This window comes from Mustelus asterias, chromosome 21, assembly GCF_964213995.1.
Source record: "Mustelus asterias chromosome 21, sMusAst1.hap1.1, whole genome shotgun sequence".
Lineage (NCBI taxonomy): Eukaryota > Metazoa > Chordata > Chondrichthyes > Carcharhiniformes > Triakidae > Mustelus > Mustelus asterias.
The window spans coordinates 43838941-43860819 of NC_135821.1; the positions used below are offsets into that span (position 1 = coordinate 43838941).

The 21879-nt window shown below is 46.3% G+C and overlaps 1 protein-coding gene across 2 annotated transcripts in view; it reads left to right on the forward strand.

Moving 5' to 3' along the window:
* The window catches only part of LOC144509233 (R-spondin-1-like), a 385657-nt gene that overhangs the window by 248201 nt on the left and 115577 nt on the right, over window positions 1-21879 (forward strand). For both annotated transcript variants that reach the window (XM_078237788.1, XM_078237786.1), the window contains one exon: window positions 1267-1458. In XM_078237788.1, the coding sequence (XP_078093914.1) occupies window positions 1267-1458 (192 nt within the window). The remainder of the gene's footprint in view (window positions 1-1266; window positions 1459-21879) is intronic.

Sequence of the window (21879 nt, forward strand, 5' to 3'; positions counted from 1 at the left end):
TGTTAATGGTGATTCTAGGGAAGGGAACAATTTGGGTTGATGAATTAAAAGTATTGGCACAGCATTAAAGCATAGTTATGTAAATGTGATCTTTGTCCTTGCATTATGTTGGTGTTCATGGGAGACATTGTGGCACAGTGAGAGCACCCTTACCTCTACCGGGTTGAAGTCCAATGCCAGGATTTCTTGACCATGGAAGGAGGGTTCATAATGCGGTTCAACGGGCTGGTAATCAGCTCTGGAATTGTTCCAACACTTCTCCACTATTGCCCAAAATGAAAAACAGTGTGGATGTGAAGATACTGCATGGATATCGACAATGTATTCAGCTACCTGGTGACAATATTGGTTATGGCCATGCAACATAAGACTTTAGCCGGGATTTGCTAGTCCCCCGCAATGCGTTTCCCAGTGACAGAAGCGATTCACCATTGGCCACCAGTGGGACCTTCCGATCCCGCCAAAGTCAATGGCCATTTGCCTTGCTCCCTAACCCAGGAGTACCTGCTGTGGGGGGTGGAGGGGCGGGGGGGGGGGGGGGGGGGGGGGGGTAGGGGGGGATGTGGGAGGGGGGACGGTCACCTCCGGCAGTTTCAGAAGTTCCACGTTGGGCGGGAAGAGTCAGAAAGTCCCAGCCTAATCCCACTCAGAGAACCCATGGAATATATAATGGCATACAAACTACACCAATGCAGCATGGGGGGGGCCCTCTAATGTGGTTAAGGCTTTGGTATGCTGTGTAATAAAAATTGAAGGAAGTTCTCTACTTCATTTTCACTGGAGGAGATGGAACTACATAATCATAGAGTAGAATCATAGAATCCCTACATTGCAAAAGGAGGCCATTCGGCCCATCGAGTCTGCACCGACAACAATCCCACCCAGCCCCTATCCTTGTAACCCCAAGTAATCCCCCTGACACTAAAGGGAAATCCTACCCAGACATGTTCCCCCAAACCCCAAGTATTTACCCTGCTAATCCCCCTAACCTACACATTTTGGGACACTAAGGTGCAATTTAGCATGGTCAATCCACCTAACCTGTCCATCTCTGGATAATGTGTCTCAGTGCAAAAACATGGAATGACATTCAAATCTTCAGCAGTGGTGCCCTTCATGATGAAGACATTCGAAAAAAGAAAAAGAAACTGCTTTGTTCTTGATCATACATCATTGATGTTGAGTGAATGATGATCCAGCGTGAGTTTCATTATTAAATCTGATCATTTGATGCTTTTTTTTGTGTGTTTTTGTTTTGTTTTACAGTAAGCACGGAGGTAACCCCAGTTTGTCCAAAAGGGTGTGAGGTATGCTCGGAGTACAATGGATGTCTAAAGTGTTTGCCCAAATTGTTCATCCTTCTGGAAAGGAACGACATTCGACAGACAGGCATTTGCTTGCCGTCATGCCCAATTGGATACTTTGGTGTTCGGACACCAGAAATAACCAAGTGTAACAGTGAGTGTTCAACGCATTACTTGTTCAATCTGTCACTCGATGTGCTTCTAATCTGCTGACTCAGTTGTTATGTTTTCCCTGCTAATGTTTTCCTCTGACCGACTCTTCATGGGCGATAGTTCCATGATCATCAATTATCTTCTCGTACCTTTGTCCAACTGACCATTATTCATGTGTGAACCCTGACAGTGAGTATCGAAAGCCTTTGTTTTAGAATGAATGCCACCATACCTGGTCCTGTCCTTGTCTTCACCTGGCATCATAAGCACACAATTCCTGCAGACATTGATGAATAACGGTCGGGGTGAAGGGACATCGGTCAAATTTCTCCTCTCTAATCCAGAGACACGAATACAATTTTAATTCTCCAAAGACTATCCTATCTTAGATCTTTCTGTACAGCTGGATGAAACAAACTTAGTTCTTCTTACCCTATGATGCTCAGTTACTCACTGAATATACTTACTGATCCATTCAAAGGACCCCACAATCAACATTGTGAGCTGTTTATAACATTTACTGGATTAATTTCTGCTCAAGTTTGACAACCTGTAATTCCTTATGCAGCTATCAGATTCAATGTGGCTGCATGTGGAACGCTTTGCTAGATTATTATTCAGAGGAAATAGCTGGCAAAAGAAGCAGAGCGGGATGAGAATTTCTTAATGCAGCAAGATATTGGCCCAGAACTCTGGTTCCACCAGAGAGACTCCAGAAGATGCACTGGAGGGCGTCTTTACACAAAGACTGCATAAGAAAGGAGCAGAATTAGGCCATTCAGCCCTTCGGGTCTGTTCTGCCATTCGATCATGGCTGATATATTTCTGAACCCCAATCTCCTGCCCTTTCCCCGTCACCTTTGATCCCCTTACCAACCAAGAACCTATCTATCTCTGTCTTAAATACACTCAAAGCCTTGGCCTCCACAGCCTTCTGTGGCAATGAATTCTACAGATTCACCATCCTTTGGTTGCAGAAGTTCCTCCGCAATTGCCTGGGAAGTTTAAATTTCCAACAGGCAATCTCCCTTCACCGTGAACCATCCGATACTCCAATTTAAATTGGAGATTTCAGATGATCCTGATTCTCTTGGCAAAATACCCAGGAAAATTTAGGATTAAACCCACTATGATCTCCTGGGTAACTATCCGCCCGCGCTCCCCCCCCCCCCCCCCCCCCCTCCGCCGACTACCCTCTCTGATCCCTCAACTACACTTCCCAAGCCCTCCACTACCCTCCTGAACCCCTGCTACCCTCTGACTATTCCCCACCCCTCCCCAACTATGCCCCGACCACCCTCCACCCTCTATTTCCCTCCCCTCCCCAACGACCCTCCAACTCCCATGATTACCTCCCCTAACCCCCCCTCAACCACCCGATCATCCCAGCCAACCCCACCTCCTGAAACCCCTCACCCACTTACCCTACACACTTACCTGCCGCCTGTTTTCTCAAAGTGGCTGGATTCTTTAAATTTACGTGGTTTAGAGTGCCGTAAAAAAAGGAGTGTGGCTTCACTTCCCCCGATGTTGCTGCCCTGCACTGGAAAGACCATAGAACTGCTTATTTCCCAGCAGGCCTGGGATATAAGTCTGGACGAGGAATGTTCAGCTTCTCACCTGGGTAAGTCAAAAGGAGCAATAGGGCAATCCGAAGGTGATTGTCACTGCACTGAAGTCCTGGCCCTTTATAATCTGGAATGATAGTGAAAACAGATTCAAAAATGAAGAATGAACTAAGAGCACAGGAAATAAGAGGAGAGGACTAGAATACAAAAACAATGATGTACTGCTGAGGCTTCATAAGGTTCTGGTGAGACCACATTTAGAATATTGCAATCAATTTTGGGCCCCCTATCTAAGGAAAGATGTGCTGGCCTTGGAGAGGGTCCAGAGGAGGTTCATGAGAATGATCCCAGGAATGAAAAGCCTGATGTCTGAGGAGCATCTGAGGACTCTGGGTCTGTACTCGATGGAGTTTAGAAGGTTGAGGGGGGATCTCATTGAAACTTACAGAATATTGAAAGGCCTGGATAGAGTGGACGTGGGGAAAATGTTTCCATTAGTAGGAGAGACTGGGATTCGAGGGCACAACCTCAGAGTAAAGGGGCAACCTTTTAGAACTGAGATGAGGAGGAATTTCATCAGCCAGAGGGTGGTGAATCCGTGGAATTCTTTGCCACAGAAGGCTGTGGAGGCCAGGTCATTGAGTGTATTTAAGACAGAGATAGACAGGTTCTTGATTGGTAAGACGATCAAAGGTCACGGGGAAAAAGCAGGAGAATAGGTTCTCCTATCAGCCATGATTGAATGGTGCAGCAGACTCGATGGACCGAATGGCCTAATTCTGTTCCTATATCTTATGGTCTTATTGAAGGAGTAAGCCAAAAGGCCTCTCAAGCCTGTTCGACGTTCAATAGGATCGTGGCTGATATTTGAATACAGCCCAGAAGGAAAAAAACAGTTCCTGACAGTAGTCAACTGTACCTTGGGATAGTTGAAACCCGGTTATTTCTGGCTGTCTTTACTGGTTGGAAGCTTGTTGTTCTGGTTAACAGACGGTTAACCATGGATGGTTGGAAGCCGGTTGATAACTGTCAAGTCTTGAAAGGGGTGGGGGGGTTGATCTCAGCTGGTTGGAATCTGGTTGATCCCACTTAGAGGGCAGTTCCCCTGATACTAATGATGGCACCATTACCTGACCCATGATGACATTTTGTGCTTCACCATGACAGCGATGTGTGTTATTATGAAAATCCAGTGACGACACTGGCTGAGCTTAGTTTCAGGTTAAGAAAGATGGAATTAAGACAACATAAATTATGTGCATTCAGTGAATTCCTAATCTCCCAGAAGGCCCACCCCGCCTGAAGTAAGTCTTAAAAGTGTGTAGCTATGTGGAATTGTGACTAAACTGTTGATCAAAAATGTCAGGGAGACAGCAGTTGATTTTAAACTTGGTTGGCGAAAACAGTAATTAAACAATGCAAAAGTCAGCCAAACCAGCTTATTTACAATGTAATACAACAAAAATTCCCATATTCATTGCTTGGTTAAAGGGTTCAAAATGTATCTTTCTCAGCGTTGAATTTACTCGACAAATGAGCATCCATAGCTGGGGTAGAGAAATACCAAAATTCACAACCCTGTGGAATTACTTCTCATCTCAAACCTAATGGTCAGCCGCTTATCCTGAAACTATACAGATATGTCCAAAGATGTGGAGGTTAGGTGGATTGGCCATGCTAAATTGCCCCTTAGTGTGCAATGATGTGTAGGTTAGCTGGATTGGCCATACTAAATTGCCCCTTAGTGTCCTGTGATGACCTCAGCCAGACTAATAAGGTTGGCTTGCTCGAGTATGAACTATCTGATGAATCCTAATTGATGGTTAAATCAGGGCGCCTCATGCTCCCTATTTAAAGCAGGTGTGTCAGACTCCCAGCCTGCATTCAGCAGGGAGCAACTGGACAGCTGACTGTGTACAGATATATAGTGTAAATAAAGTAACTTGGTGACGGGACTTTCGCCTCCGTGGAGTTATTACAGTGGCGACAAGGAAAAAGGAGTGACCTGAAGGAACTTACTGAACCACCGCACATATTGAAGGGAAGCCATTGTTGAGAAAACATGCCGCTGTTTGGGAAATTGGGCTCTTTTGACCCCGCAGTGGAGGACTGGGCCCAATATGTGGAGAGGATTCAGTATTTCTTCTGGGCAAACGACATAACCTCAGATGAGAAGCAAAGGGATATCCTGCTGATTACGTGTGGACCAGCAGCTTTTTCGATTATGCGCAGTTTAACTTTCCCAGAGGCACCGGACACAAAGTTCTTCCAAGAGTTGTCAAACTTAGTTCAAGAATATTATGACCCAAAGCCACCCCTGATCCTGCGGAGGTACCGTTTTGACTCCGAATTTAGTGGAGCGAGGGAGTCAATCACCAGTTTCCTAACAAGGCTAAGACGTCTGGCAGAAGCTTGTAAATTCGGGGGGGACACTAAATGAAATGCTCCGAGACCGGTTGGTGTGCGGAATTAACAATATGATTATACAGAAACGCCTGTTGGCGGAGGCCCAGCTGGACTGTAAACAGCCAGTACCGCTGGCCTGGTTGTTAGAGAAAGTGGCAAGCGGAACGCATGAGCTCCAAGGTATCCTGATGGAGGTAGAGGCCAACACCAGGGAGACTAGGTTAGGGGACTACCACTACGGGGCAGGCCACTACACAGCGGCCCTCCAGAAGGATTCGGATATGAGGGAATCTACGTCTGCTTATAGAACCGCACCTAGACAAGGTCAGGTTAAGCCCAGATTGACAGCAGTTCCTGTAGAGCCCCGCCTGACATGACATTGCTATGGTTGCCAGGGTCAGGAGGCACAGAGGAAAAGCAAGTCTTCTAAATCAACATGGCCGAAAAGAATACGTAGACCAAGAGTCAGGAAAATGCACAACCTGGAAGCTTCCCCTACCTCTGATGAGGAACAGCTTTTGTATGTAGCGATGACAAAATCAGAACCCATCAAATTGTCAGGGAGACTGAATGGACGTCCAATTTTAATGGAGGTCAACACAGGCGCAGTCGTATCAGTCGTAGGAGAGACAGTGTTTAACAAGATACGCACTGGACTCCAACTCTTAGCCCTGACCAAAACTTCGGCAAGGCTGAGGATCTGTACGGGGGAACCACTGAAAGTGATGGGTGCAACCCATGTGCCAGTTGATTACAGGAAACAGTTCGGCTCCCATTAATGGTAGTGGAAGGTTTGGGACCGAGCCTATTAGGGTGAAATTGGCTAAAAGAGATCCAGCTAGATTGGATAAATATCTTCCAGCTGGAAAATGGTCGCCTGAGTGAGGCCCTGAGCAAATATCCAGAGGTTTTTCGGGAAGGCCTCGGGGCAATCAAAGGAGTCAAGGTAAAATTGCATGTCGACCCGGAGGCTATCCCAAAGTTTTGCAAAGCCCGACCGGTACCATTTGCGTTGAGGGAAAAGGTTGATGTGGAAATCAAAAGATTATAGCACGAAGGAATAATAAAACTGGTCCAGTTCGCAGAATGGGCGGCACCCGTGGTTCCTTTCTTAAAGCCGGATGGCTCGGTACGCCTTTGCGGCGATTTAAAACAGACGATAAATCGTTACACTCAGCTAGAGAAATACCCAGGATTGAGGACCTGTACGCAAAGTTGGCAGGAGGACTCCTATTCACAAAACTGGACACGAGTCACGCACACCTGCAACTACGGCTGGACGAGGATTCACAAAACTTCACCACAATAAATACGCTGAAAGGCCTCTTCCAGTATAAAAGATTGCCCTTCGGGGTTTCGTCAGCTTGTGCCATATTCCAAAGGACCATGGAGAGCTTCCTATAGGGGTTACCACAGGTTGCCATTTACCTAGACGATGTCCTCATTACAGGTAAAACAAGGGCGGAACATCTGGAGGAAGTTCTCAAGAAATTTGCAGCAGTGGGAGTGCATCTGAAAAGGGAGAAATGCATCTTTTTAGCACTACAAGTAACGTACCTCAGGTACAAAGTGGATAAGTCGGGCCTACATCCTCTGGAGGATCGGGTGTGAGCAATAAAAGACGCCTCAGCTCCCACAACCATCCAGGAGCTAAGATCGTTTTTAGGACTGGTAACATACTACGGGAAATTCATACAGAATAGGGCCTCCATTCTGGATCCCCTTCACCAGTTGCTAAAAAAGGGACAAACTTGGGAATGGTTGGCCCACCAGGACAGGGCCTTCAAGAAAATTAAACAGCAACTCTCATCCGAAAATATTTTGGTATATTATGACCCCAATAAGGAATTGGTACTCACCTGTGACGCGTCTCCATATGGAGTGGGCGCAGTCCTGGCACATAGGTGGCAGAATGGACAAGAGCGGCCAATAACGTATGCCTCCAGGACGCTGGCAATGACAGAGTAAAGATATGCCCAGATTGAAAAGGAAGGACTGGTGGTAATCTTCGCAGTCAAAACATTTCACCAGTATTTATATGGATGAAAATTTACGATCATAACAGATCATAAGTCCTTGCTGGGCCTACTGAAGGAAGACAAAGCAGTGCCGCCGATAGCGTCAGCCCGAATCCAGCGTTGGGCATTATTGCTGGCAGCTCATCAGTATCGGTTGGAGCACCGACCAGGCACTAGAGTGGCAAATGCCAATGCCTTAAGCTGGCTACAGTTACCGGACACCCTGTCATTGGTACCCAGAATGGAGGAGACCGTGATGACGTTAAACTTTATGGATACCCTCCAGGTGGATGCACACAATATGCACCAGTGGAAGCAGAGAGACCCTGTATTGGTGAAGGTAAAGCACCTGGTGCTAACAGGGCAGCTGGAAAGACCGGTCCATCCACAATTCCACCCATACTGGAGCAGGAGGGAGCAGAACACAGTGGAAGACGGGATACTGCTGTGGGGAGCACGGGTCATCGTCCCAAGGCAGGGCTGTCGGGACATACTGGCCATACACGGGCACCCTGGAGTATCAAAAATGGAGATGCTGGCCAGGAGCTACGTCTGGTGGCCAGGTCTGGACGCAGACATAGCGAAGCCAGTAGGACAGTGGCAGAAGTACCAACAGGGGCAGAAGGCACCACTGGCAGCCCTGCTGCACCCATGGGAATGACCAGGCAGACCATGGTCATGACTCCATGTTGATTTTGCAGGCCCGTTTATGGGGTCCATGTTTCTGGTGATAATAGATGCCCATTCCAAGTGGTTAGATGTCTATAAACTAAACTTGGCAAACACGACGGCAACCATTGAGAAACTGTGCACCTCGTTCGCAACACATGGGATCCCAGAGGTATTAGTTTCTGATAATGGATCAGCGTTCACCAGCCTAGAGTTTACAAAATTTATGAAATCAAATGGGATCCAGCACATCAAGACGGCACCTTATCACCCAGCATCAAATGGGCTAGCGGAGAGAGCAGTCCAGAGGTTAAAGGCCGGGTTGAAAAAACAGTCAGCGGCCTCATTAGAGATGAAACTCTCAAGGTGGTTATTTGACTATAGGACCACTCCACACGCCATCATGGGAATTGTGCCAGCAGAGTTACTGATGGGCAGACGGCCCCACACCAGACTGAGCTTGTTGTTGCCAAACCTGGGAGGAAAGGTGGAAAGATACCAGGAAGCCGAATGCAGGGGCCATAACTCACTGAGAGAGGCACTTTGAAGTGGGGAAGAGAGTTTGAATCAGAAATTATGCAATTGGACCTGCCTGGGTAACCGGAACAGTCGAGTCCAGGACAGGACCGGTATCCTACCGAGTACACGTAGGCGAGGCAGTGGTAAGGAAACACCTGGACCAGGTCCGGGCCTCAAGCTCTCCACCCGTTCTGGAGCCGAGTCCGCCTGCAGCCCTAGGGATGAGCAGAGTCCCCCTCGACAAGCCAGTACCACCTCCCTTGATGGGGACCTCAGGGTCCGAAACGGATGCAGGGGACGAAGCTGTAGTGATTTCCCCTACCACCTGAAGTGGACGAGGAACCAGACCTCCGGCGAGCGTGGCAGAAGAGACGGGCGCCCAACCGTTAAACACCGCTGACATCAGAGGCCGAGTTGGAGGATCCAGACCCGGCGCTCAAGCAGAGGAAAAGACACCTGAGGGAAGCAAACCGAGGAGATTCCTCAGACTTTGGGGGGAGGAGTGTGATGACTTCAGCCAGGCTAATGAGGTTGGCTTGCTAGAGAATGAACTCCTGATGAATCCTAATTGATGGTTAAATCGGGGAGCCACATATTCCCTATTTAAAGCAGGTGTGTCACACTCCCAGCCTGCATTCGGCTGGAGAGCTGGCTGTGTACAGGTGTAAATAAAGTAACTTGGTGACGAGACTTTCGCCTCCGTGGAGTTAGGTATATGTCCGAAGATGTTTAAAGTTTATTTATTAGTGTCACAAGTAGGCTTACATTAACAATAAAGTTACTGTGAAAATCCCCGAGTCGCCACACTCCGGCGCCTGTTCGGGTACATTGAAGGAGAATTTAGCATGGTCAATGCACCTAACCAGCACGTCTTTCGGACTGTGGGAGGAAACCAGAGGAAACCCAGATGTGTAGGTTAGGTGGACTAGCCATGCTAAATTGCCCCTTAGTGTCCAAAGATGTGTAGGTTGGGTGGATTAGCCATGGTAAATGCGCGAGGATTACGGGGGTAGGGCAGGAGAATGGGCCTGGGTAAGATGTGCTTTCAGAGAGTTGGTGCAGACTCAATGGGCTGAATGGCCTCTTGCTGCACTGCAGGGATTCTATGGTTCAATCAGATTACCTCTCATCCTCCAGAAAGTATGGGCCAACTCTATTCAACCTCCCCTCAGCCTCTCATCCCAGGAATGTGTCGAGTGAACCTTTGTTGCACTGCCTTGAAGTTAAATGCATGCTTTCTTTGGCATGCAAGCTAAAAATGTGGGCAACATTTCAGAAAGTCCTGTATTATTTCAACAAAATTTCCTTACTCTTGTACCCCACAACCCCCTTGCAATAAAAGTCAGCATATTATTTGACTTCCTAAATGCTTGCTGTACCTAAATATTAAATGTCATTGTTTTGTGCAGAAAGACATCCAACTTTCTCTGAACTCCAACCTTTAACCATTGCTCACTTTAAATATAAAATCTGTTTTTTCTATTCTCATTCTCTCAGTCAATAACCACAAATTTTCCCATTTTGCAATTCACCTGCTAGCCTCTTTCCCACACCTAGATAGCAAAGACACCTATGTCAGACTGCTATTTACTGACTACAGCTCAGCCTTCAACACCATTATCCCAACGAAACTCATCTCCAAACTCCATGGCCTGGGCCTCGGCACCTCCCTCTGTGACTGGATCCTGAACTTCCTAACTCACAGACTACAATCAGTAAGGATAGGCAACAACACCTCCTCGACAATCATCTTCAACACTGGTGCCCCACAAGGCTGTGTTCTCAGCCCCCTACTCTACTCCTTGTACACCTATGACTGTGGCCAAATTCCCCTCCAATTCGATTTTCAGGTTTGCTGATGACACCACTGTAGTGGATCGGACCTCAAACAATGACGTGACAGAGTACAGGAATGAGATAGGGAATCTGGTGAACTGGTGCGGCATCAGTAATATCTCCGTCAATATCAACAAAATGAAGGAGATTGTCATCGCCTTCAGGAAGCATAAAGGAGAACATGCCCCTGTCTACATCAATGGGGACAAAGTAGAAAAGATCGAGAGCTTCAAATTTTTAAGTGTCCAGATCACCAACAACCTGTCCTGGTCCCTCCATGCCAACACTATAGTTAAGAAAGCCTACCAATGTCTCTACTTTCTCAGAAGACTAAGGAAATTTGGCATGTCAGCTACAACTCTCACCAGCTTTTACAGATGCACCATAGAAAGCATTTTTTCTGGTTGTATCACAGCTTGGTATGGCTCCTGCTCTGCCCAAGACTGCAAGGAACTACAAAAGGTCACGAATTTAGCCCAATCCATCACGCAAACCAGCCTCCCATCAATTGACTCTGTCTACACTTCCTGCTGCCTCGGCGAAGCAGCCAGTATAATTAAGGACTCCACGCACCCCAGTCATTCTCTCTTCTACCTTCTTCGTTCGGGAAAAAGATACAAAAGTCTGAGGTCACATACCAACCGACTCAAGAACAGCTTCTTCCCTGCTGCTGTCAGACTTTTGAATGGACCTACCTTGCATTAAGTTGATCTTTCTCTGCACCCTATCTATGACTGTAACACTACATTCTGCACTCTCTCGTTTCTTTCTCTATGAAAAGTATGTTTTGTCTGTGTAGGGCGCAAGAAACAATACTTTTCACTGTATGCTAATACATGTGATAGTAATAAATCAAATCAAATCAACTCCCTTCAGCTGCCCACACCCCTTTACAGATTCCTTGGGCAGAATTCTCCCATTTTTAGACTGAAGTGCCGTGGCGGGGGTGGGGAGGGAAAGTGGACTGTTGCCCTTTGCGGAGGCTGGCAGGGAACCACGCCAAATCTTCCAGGACCCGACCACATTAATTATGCACCCAGGTGTTTTGCATCGTATTCAGTGGCAGGGAAGACCTGGATGGTGTGTAGTCGTTTCATTTCAAAAGCACCTAACGTCACGAACCCACCATTGAAGAAAGAAGGTGGAGCTCTTGAAGATGGCGGTTCCCCTCCAAGTCGCTCACTATCCTAAATTGGAAATATGTCGCTGTTCCTTCACTGTCACGAGGTCAAAATCCTGGAATCCCCTCCCTAAAAGCACTGTGGGTATACCTACGCCTGAGGTACTGCAGTGGTTCAAGAAGGCAACACACCATCACCTTCTAAAGGACAACTAGGGATGGACAATAAATGCTGGCCTAGCCAGCGACGCCCGCATCCTGTAAAATTAATTTTTTTAAATCTCTAAAAGCATTCTGAGACTGGAAGGTGGAGAACAAGGATGGATCTCCTGAGAACAAGGATGGATCTCCAGGAGCTGGAAATGGACCCCCCCCCCCCCTCAGGATACCGAGTCTGGAAGATCCATCTGGTAATGCAGCCCCCCCCCCGCCCCCCCCCACCCACCCACTTTTGTGGTGCTCCAGAGTTGTGGGCAGCCTCCATCCCAAACTCTAGAGGCAACCCCAGGCATTGTTCAGGTGAGTCCCACATCTGCATGCCACTTTGTTCATGCCAGCGTGTTTTCTTGCTGGCATTGCAGGGAATCAGAGGTCAGGCCTTTGTCTGCATCACATTAACTAGGCGCAAATCTGCCAGCCTCCGGTGGGCTTTTTGGAGGAATATATCGCTGTAGATTCATGCCAGCTTGAACTCGAATTCTAGGGCTCCTGCCATATTTTCCCCCCACGCTTGCCATCGAACCCGCCAGCAGAGGCCTGGGAGAATTCTGCCCTGATGCCCACCTCACAACTTGTTTTCCCATCTAGCTTTGTAGGATCAGTAAGCCTGGATGCATTACACTGGTCCCTTTATCTCAGTCATTAATATTGATCAGAAATAATTGAGGCCCTTGCACTGATTCATGCAGCACCCCTTTAGGAACTGCTTACTAACCCAAAAATTATATTTCTACTCTGTTTTCTGTCCTTTAACCAATCCTCTGTACTCGCTAATATACAACCCAGTCCCATGATTCCTTGTGCTGTGTAACAACCTTCTGTGTGGCATCTTATCTGATGTCTTTTGAAAATCCAAATGTTCCATCCATTGGCATCCCTTTATCCAAGCTACTAGATACATCCTCAAAAAGGTCTAATAGATTTGTCAAACACGATTGCCCTTTCATAAAACCACGTTTTTGAAAAATATATATATATTTATTGTTTCATGCGATGTGGGCATCACTGGCAAGGCCAGCATTTGTTGCCCATTCCTAATTGCCCTTGAACTGAATGGGTCACTAGATTTTTTCAGAGGAAACCACATTGCTGTGGGTCTGGAGTTACATGTAGGCCAGACCGGGTAAGGACAGTAGATTTCTTTCGCATAAAAAACATTGGTGAACCAGATGAGTTTTTACAACAATCAATAATAGTTTCATGGTCACCATTACTAAGATGAGCTTTGAATTCCAGATCTTTTAATTTAGTATTTGAATTGGGGTGGCATGGCGGCACAGTGGTTGGCACTGCTGCCTCACAGCACCAGGGACCTGGATTCAATTCTGGCCTTGGGTGACTGTCTGTGTGGAGTTTGCACATTCTCCCCGTGTCTGCGTGGGTTTCCTCCGGCTGGCCCGGTTTCCTACCACAATCCAAAGATGTGCAGCTTAGGTGGATTGGTCATGCTAATTTCCCCTTAGTGTCAGGGGGACTAGCAAGGTAATTACCTGGGGCTACGGGGATAGGGCCTGGCTGGGATTGTAGTTGGTGCATCCAGTGTCTCTGCAGCGACCTTCCTTAGAATTGTAGCCGGTCGATTCCTAAAGGGAAACTTTCAATGTTGTGCAATGGGGAAGGAGCAGGAGAGTAAGACTAATTCAATAGCTCTAATAAAGAACTGACACAGGCATGATAGGCCATGTGACTTTCCTGTATACTGAAGATATGATCTACATTTCAATGACACAACCTGCGGCGAATTGCAACCAGTAATACAAATTATTACTTATTAAAAAGTGATGCTTTCCGAGGTCAGTGTTACAGCAGTACTTCCTCAGCCCACGGATGTCTGCTTTGAGAAATCATGCCTGGTTTCTAGTAACTCTCCAGTACAGCCCTTTAACGCAACAGTTTATTCTGGGTTTAATTAAAATATTTGGCCGGAATGGGCACAAGATGCTGATGTGCGAAGTAGAGAAACTCCACATTGTTGCAGTAGAACATTCTGAAGTTGAATCTAAGCCACATTGCTAAGGCAGAGACAGGAAGCTTCCCACTCTGCCTTTTAAGCATCGCTGTAACTGAGCTAGCTGCTTGAAGGCTTGAAGCAGGTAAAGGTGACATCCTCCATTACTAAAAGAGAAAATGCTGGAAAATCTCAGCAGGTCTGGCAGCATCTGTAAGGAGAGAAAAGAGCTGACGTTTCGAGTCCAGGTGACCCTTTGTCAAAGCTAAAAGGCATAGAAAGTGAGAGATATTTACACTGTAGGGTGAGGGAATGAAAGTTGAGCCATAGCCACAAAAACAAGGAGAAAGGCTGCTAATGGCGGTCCATAGAGAGAATCGAAGGTGTGAATGGCCAAACGGCAGAGAAGCTGAAATCAGAGGGTAAACTGTGACAGATGAAGATATGGGGGGGTGGGGGGAGGAGATGGGTGGGAGAGAGGTAAAATTGAGGAAAAGGGGAAGCAAAGGGGGAGAAAAGGTACGGAAAGGCGGATAAAATAGGGGGAAAGAGGGAGTGGAAAGAAAAATAAAGACAATAAAGAGATAAAAGGTAGAGAACAGTAAAAAAATTTAAATAAAATGAAAACAAAGGGATCGAAGTGGAGTAGAGCTAATCATCTGAAGTTGTTGAATTCGATGTTGAGACTGGAAGGCTGTAACGTGCCTCGCTGGAAGATGAGATGCTGTTCCTCCAGTTGCATTGAGCTTTCATCCTCCATTACTAATTTGATTCATCTTCTTCCTAAACTGAAAAAGAAATAGTCTTGGAAGGGCAAGACATAAACTTAATGAATTTATGGGGAAAACGGAACAGTTACCTGGATGTGTAATTTAAAGGTAGATCTTCAAAGTTTGTCATCAACATATTGTGAGCACTTCATGCTATGACTTTTACATCTCAAGGAGTTTTCTTAAATTAGAATTTAGAAATCGGTAACATTTTAAAAATCGCTCATGTGGATGATGAAGAGGGAGATTTTATTTGTGTGAAATAGCCAAACAATTTATTGGTGCCTACACGTAGGTATGGACCTTCCACATTCATCAATAGCTCATGGGCAGCAGAGTGGCACAGTGGTTAGCACTGCTGCCTCACAGCGCCAGGGACCCAGGTTCAATTCCAGCATTGGGTGACTGTGTGGAGTTTGCTGGTTGTCTGCGTGGGTTTGCTCTGGCTGCTCCAGTTTCCTCCCACAGTCCAAAGATCTGCAGGTTAGGTTGATTGGCCATGCCAAATTGCCCCTTAGTGTCTTGGGATGTGTGGGTTAGGGGGATTAGCAGGATAAATACATGGGATTATGGGATAGGGCCTGGGTAGAATTCTCTGTTGAAGAGTCAGTGTAGACTCGATGGGCTGAATGGCGTCCTTCTGCACTGTAGAGATTCTATGATTCTATGATTAATGCATTTATGTCACTGTCTCTTGGGATGACTGAGGATGGCCTCAAACAAATGTGATTGATGTTTCTGCAAGAACAGAAGGATTGCTGTAGCTGCATTTCAACCAATATGGTGCATAATACTGAACTCTTCCAGAACTCCTTTTCTGTAAAACTCTTTCCTCAACAGTACAGGTTACAGGGTTTGTGGTGCCAAAGTTCCTGTAGGTATGTAGGTATGGGGAGGTGATGGCCCAGTGATATTATCGCCAGACTATTAATTCAGAAATCCAGCTAATGATCTGGGGTCCCAGGTTCGAATCCCACCACGACAGTTGGTGGAATTTGAATTCAATAAAAATACCTGGAATTAAGAATCTACTGATGACCATGAAACCATTGTTGATTGTCGGAAGAACCCATCTGGTTCACGAATGCCCTTTAGGGAAGGATATCTGCTGTTTTTACCCCGTCTGGCCTACACGTGACTCCAGAGCCACAGCAATGTGGCTGACTCTCAACTGCCCTCAGGCAATGAGGGATGGAGAATAAATGCTGGCCAATCAGCAATGTCCATGTTCCACGAATGAATACAAAAAAATGTGCTCCACCCTGAATATCTGTTGTGCTCAGAGCACATACCTCAACCATGTAAACCCAATGTCAGTCAAGGTGTGCGAGCTGCCTCTGGAGGAGCTACACGCATCAGCAGCTCACTTACTTTCAAAAGGTCAGACCACTCACCTCTTTTAATCAACCACTAGTAACTCCCAGATGAAAGGGGGATGGGATCTGCAGGAGGGTGAACACAGCTTTTGGGAGTGCTGCGAACTAGGAGGAGCACTCCTATTCTTCCTGGTTCTACCTAAAACAAAAAAACACTTGGGCTTTTGGAGGCGGCTGTTAGCTGTGCCGCTGCTCATTCACCTCCATTTTCCTTGCGGGTCATAAAGCCTGCTTTAGTTGGCCTCCTTGCTGCCTGACCCAGGTTTGACGTTATTCAGGCGTCCTTGATACACGCGACATTGGTTTCCAGAAGTGCCCTTTGCTCCACCTGCTTGACACCATTGAAATAGACACCAGATCCAATTTCTCTCCCAGTGTCTTTAGTACATGAAGTGAAGAGGTGATTGCCAGCTGCTCAACGAGTATCATTGCTCCTTTGCACTCTCGCACAAACTCTCCAGACTTTATTATGTTCGAAGCAGCCATTTGGTGAGCTGCCTAACCTCATGTCAATCGCCTTTCTTGTTGGCCCCATTTAATGTGAAAATATGACCTTGGAACAGCATCAAGTGGCTGACAAGAGATAGCTGGGTTTCGGGTGACGTGAATGCTTTCCCCAACGCGGGTGAGAAATCAAACTTGTGCTCAGCTCCATGGCTGGATTACATGGCGTGGCTAATGTTTTACTTGGGAACAGGAGAAGGACTGCAACTGAACTCTGATTGCAAAAGTGCAGTATCGTGACAGCACGGGTATGTGGTGAGGCTTTGGCTCTTCACTCTGATCTCTTTATATTGGACATGTGTAGTTTATTATAGAAAGAATACTAGATCCTGAAAGCTGAAGCGCTCGATGGGAATTGCTTCTCAATGCTTTTGGCACGACCACTACGATTTCCTCTGATACTAGAAAGATAGAGCAACTTGACAAGAAGCACAAGGTAAAAATACACGTATGGTAACAAAACACCCAGATTACAATGCAGATAGGTTTCGGTTTTTGAGCGCCAATTATTTGCAGTAACAGAAGCTAAAAGTGCAACAGATGGACCGGCCAATAACTTAAGATGTGACGAATTCCAGGCCCATGGATTTGAAGCTTTATACAGTCAGTTCATGACTGGAACCAATCCTGTGTCTATTGTGTGAAATGTACTTTTTTTGTGATATGGGAAAATTTAATGTGAATCAAAGGCCCCAGTCACAGAACCGTAGAATCTCTACAGTGCAGAAGGAGGCCATTCAGCCCATCGAACCTGCACCGACCACAATCCCACCCAGGCCCTATCCCCGTAACCCCACATATTTACCCCGCTAATCCCACTGACACTAGGGTTAATTTTAGCAGGCCAATCAATGGAACCCACACATCTTTGGACTGTGGGAGGAAACCCATGCAGACATGGGGAGAACTCCACACAGACAGTGACCCGAGGCCGGAATTGAACCCTGGTCCCTGGCGCTGTGGGGCAGCAATGCTAACCACTGTGCCACCGTGCCGCCCCTCAAGTGGGAGTAAAAGATTCCATGTCAGCAGAGGCGTGGGCTGGGATTTCCCCCTCAGCAGTATCTTCCGGTCTCACCAAAGTCTACGAGCTTTTGCATGGTTTGCCTAGTCCCACTGCCGGGAAACACACCGCAGGGGGCCGACTTTGGCGAGCTGGAAAATCCCACCGCGCGACGGGCTGGAAAATCCTGCCCATTCCATCTGGTTTCCTGTTGAAAGATTTCAGCCTCAATGATTTCAATTGTGAACTGGTGATTATTACACTGCTGTTTGTGGAATCTTGCTATGGACAAGTTGGCTGCTGTGCTTCCTATATTGCATCAGTGATTAGATTTCACATGTATTGAGTTGGCATTAAGTGTGTTGAAAACTCCTGAGGGGAGGAGGTGCTATATAGGCTGAAATTCTTCAGCTGTTCTCGCCGGCGGGATTCTCTGCCACCCACCCCACTGTGATACACCCCCTGTCATGGATTTCCCGGCGATGTGAGGTGGCTCCCATGGAAATTCCCATTCACAGCGGTGCGAGCTAGTGAGCAACACGCTGTCTCCTGCCGCTGAGAGAAACACTGAGAGAAGGTCAGAGAATCTCGTCCTATCCAGCCTGAAAGACGTGCGGGTTAGGTGTATTGGCCATGCTAAATTCTCCCTCAGTGTACCCGAACAGGCGCCGGAGTGTGGCGACTAGGGGATTTTCACAGTAACTTCATTGCAGTGTTAATTTAAGCCTACTTGTGACACTAACAAATAAACTTTAAAACTTTAAATTCTACCTTTTATTTAAAACCATTGATATTCAAACTGATTGAACAGACTGCAGTGTGGTTTCAGCGTTGTGTTAACTAATGATGTGAGTGAAATTCTTACCTCAGTTCAGTATCACTCAGGACAAAGATGTGTGATGTCTCCTGAATGTTTTAGTTATCATTCAATCCCTGTGGATGGTGACTATTTTCCTCAGGAAGACCCATCCACACCTAGGGCGGCACAGTGGTTAGCACTGTTGCCTCCCGGCGCCAGGGACCCGGGTTCAATTCTGGCCTCAGGTCACTGTGTGGAAAAGTAAAAGTTTATTTTACTAGTCACAAGTAAGGCTTACATTAACACTGCAATGAAGTTACTGTGAAATTCCCCTGTTTGCACATTCTCCCCATGTCTGTGTGGGTTTCCTCCGGGTGCTCCGGTTTCCTCCCACATTCCAAAAATGTGCAGGTTACGTTGATTGGCCACACTAAATTGACCATTAGTGTCAGGGGAATTAGCGGGGTAAATATGTGGGGTTACCAGAATAGGGCCTGGGTGGGATTGTGTTCGGTGCAGACTCGATGGGCCGAATGGCCTCCTTCTGCACTGTAGGATTCTATGAAGTGCCATCGCCGTCTAATGTCACTTGGTCGATATTTTCCATGCTGTTCACCGTACGTGATGAGAGCATTTCAATTCCCCGTGTTTCACTAGAAATTGAATTCTGAAAAAGCATTGGGTAAATCTTCATTGCTTGAGGGCTGGGAAGAATAAGAAGTTTTGATGCTTTACTCCCATCCAATTGATGGCGTGACTTATATTAACGAGCTGCAAGACCAGAAACAGAGCAAAAAAAACATGTGCAAATGTTTTTAATTCCCCCTGAAAACGGGGCCCCTTTAAGCTGATAGAGAAGTATAGCCAATGTGCCGAATTGTTAAATCCATACCATTAACATGATTACATGGAATCCTTAGTGGAGCCAGGTCTCAAAGTTTGATGAGCAGGCCTGTATTCTTAGACTCAAGGAATTCTTGTTAATAAATTTTATTGTAATTTTATTGTAATTCAGTTCATATTTTCACCCTTTTGCTCTCCATTGCATATTATGCAACGACCTGCTCCAAGGTCAGTGTTGAACCTACACCAGCTGTTAGGGGTTTCTCGAGAGAACCTTGCCATGATTTACTGAGCATTCCCCTTCCTGTTCTGAAATGAAGTACCTCAGCTCCCCTTGGTGCCTGCCAGTTTTTTTTTTCCACTGAAGCCTCATTATTACAGACTCGCTCACTATAAAATCGCTCATTAGAGTGCTTTGCTTTTACCAGAAGCTCAAAACTCAATAAATCAGGTGCCTGTTAAGAGAAATTGCTTTGCCAAGCTCTGAGGTTGAAATTAACATCGCTTAACCACACTTAAAGAGCGGGCTGGCAAAACTTAGTGGTGTCAAATCTTTATGAGGCCTAAATATTTAAACATAAAACAATGCAGACACTAAACAATTTATTAAAGTAACCTGGCAAGCACATCAAACAGCCAGTACAGCAGTCAGGCAAAATGGAGGCTGGAGTGGAGATGGGGAAATAAAGAACAGGCTCAAGTTGAAACCAAGTTGGTGTATGGTTGGTATATGTTATTCAGCAAACCTGAACATCAGACTTAAGGACATGAGATGAACTCAGGTATTCAAGGACGTAGCCTACTCTGGAGCTGTTCTCAAGGCTGAACCAGGGATATACAGACTGCTGAAAGCATCAGTTTAGTAGCATCAGATTGGTACAACATATGAGATGTCTGCACTATTATTTTGGCATTACATACTATGACCTTTAATATATTAAGGGCAGCACAGTGGCACAGTGGTTAGCACTGCTGCCTCACCGTGCCAGGGACCCAGGTTCAATTCTGGCCTCAGGTCCGTGTGGAGCTTGCATGTTTTCCCCATGTCTGCATGGGTTTCCTCCAGGTGCTCAGGTTTCCTCCCTCATTCCAGAGACGTGCGGGTTAGGCCATGCTAAATTGCCCCTTAGTGTCCTGAGATGTGTAGGTTAGGGGTATTAGCGGGGTAAATACATGGAGTTACAGGGATAGGGCCTGGGTAAGATGCTCTGTGGAGAGTCGGTGTGGACATGATAGGACGAATGGCCTCCTGCACTGTGGGGAATCTCGGATTCTATGATATACTGGCTGGAATTTTACCGCCCCGCCTGCTACGGGAATCGGAGCGGGCAAGGGGCGGAACATGGAAAGATCTGTTGACCTCGGGCGGGATTTTACAGTTTCGGGGCAAGCGAGGCCATAAAATCCCACCCACTGAGCTATCTGCCCCAGATTTTTGTTCAAAGTTCAGTTTTCATTGGGTCATCTGAAGAAAGATTGGAGATAGCATTTAATCTATTCACTAATTATGGCTTCTCTGATTTTAATGCTGCATGTCTTTGAGTGAATGGTCTTTGGCATATATTGCAACTTTTGCATAAATAAAACCAACAACTGTAAGCATTCTTATTATCCATAATTAAAAAGATTTTGACATGTTATGTGCTTCCAATCCAAAAGGTCATGGGTGTTCATTAAGCCCCAAAGAAAGTCTGTTGACCTCACAATCCTTGCTCACTGAGCAATACTGGTGCTTTCTGGAAATTTTGCGCTGTTGCCTGAGTGTGCAGTGGATAGCATCCCTGCCCCCAAACAGAGAGCTCCGGGTTCAAATCCCAGCCCAGGATTTGACGGCCATGGGAGTTGTGTTCACAGTGTGACCAAACAGGTTGAATATCCACCTGCAAATCCTTCCAACCTGCACCAATGGCAGGTGGTAAGAGCAGGAGAGATTCAGCCATGCGATGGAAAGAACATTGGAGTCTCTTCCACTGCTGTCCAATTCTCCAGACTACAACATGCATGTAGAAGTGCGTGTTGCCACAGCAACCCGGATTCTCTAAGTGAACTGTTAGACACATCTGGTTGTGTCCCTTCATTCTTTATCGTGCAGTGAGAGGTATGTAAAAAGCAAAACTCAAGCTTGGACTGAGAAAGGGACAGAAGGCCAGTGGACAATGGTGTTGGCCAAATTTCTTACATAAGAAAAAATAATTGTGTGATGGTTTAATAAGTTTCCAAATGTTTCTCCTATTTTTATAATGCTATTAGTTTACCTGTTACTGTTCTCTTGTTACCAAAAACACTGAAAGCATTTTCCAAAAATAGTTTGCGTTGTTTCACTGATTTCTTTTCCCATCCTTGACAGTTGATATTTTTTTTAATGTTCATTCTTCAAGTTCTCAATTCTGCTTGATAGGAAATCATTACATTTGATCACTGCTCATCCCAGCATGAGATCCTATGGGACTTTGACGGTTATAAACTATCCACTCGGGTTGCCAACTCTGTGCATATTCCGGGAGATGTCGGCAAAAGTGATGCCATGGAAAACTGTGGCATGGTGAGCACGCCCCTGGGAGGATTTCTTTGCCAACTGGGTGATTGATGCTGATTCTATCAGACTCACAGCCAATCCAAGAGGGTTGCCAACCAATCACCTTTCTTCAACAACTCTCAAATTCACCCAGCTGGGACTGTGCTCACCTGGTTCTGTTCTTATCTATCCAGTCATAGCTAGCGAATCATCTGCTGTGGCTTCTCTTCCGAAGCCCACGCCTACACCATCTGTTGTGCTCCAAGAATCTATTCTCAACACCTCACCTATATGTCGCTCCTTGGTGAC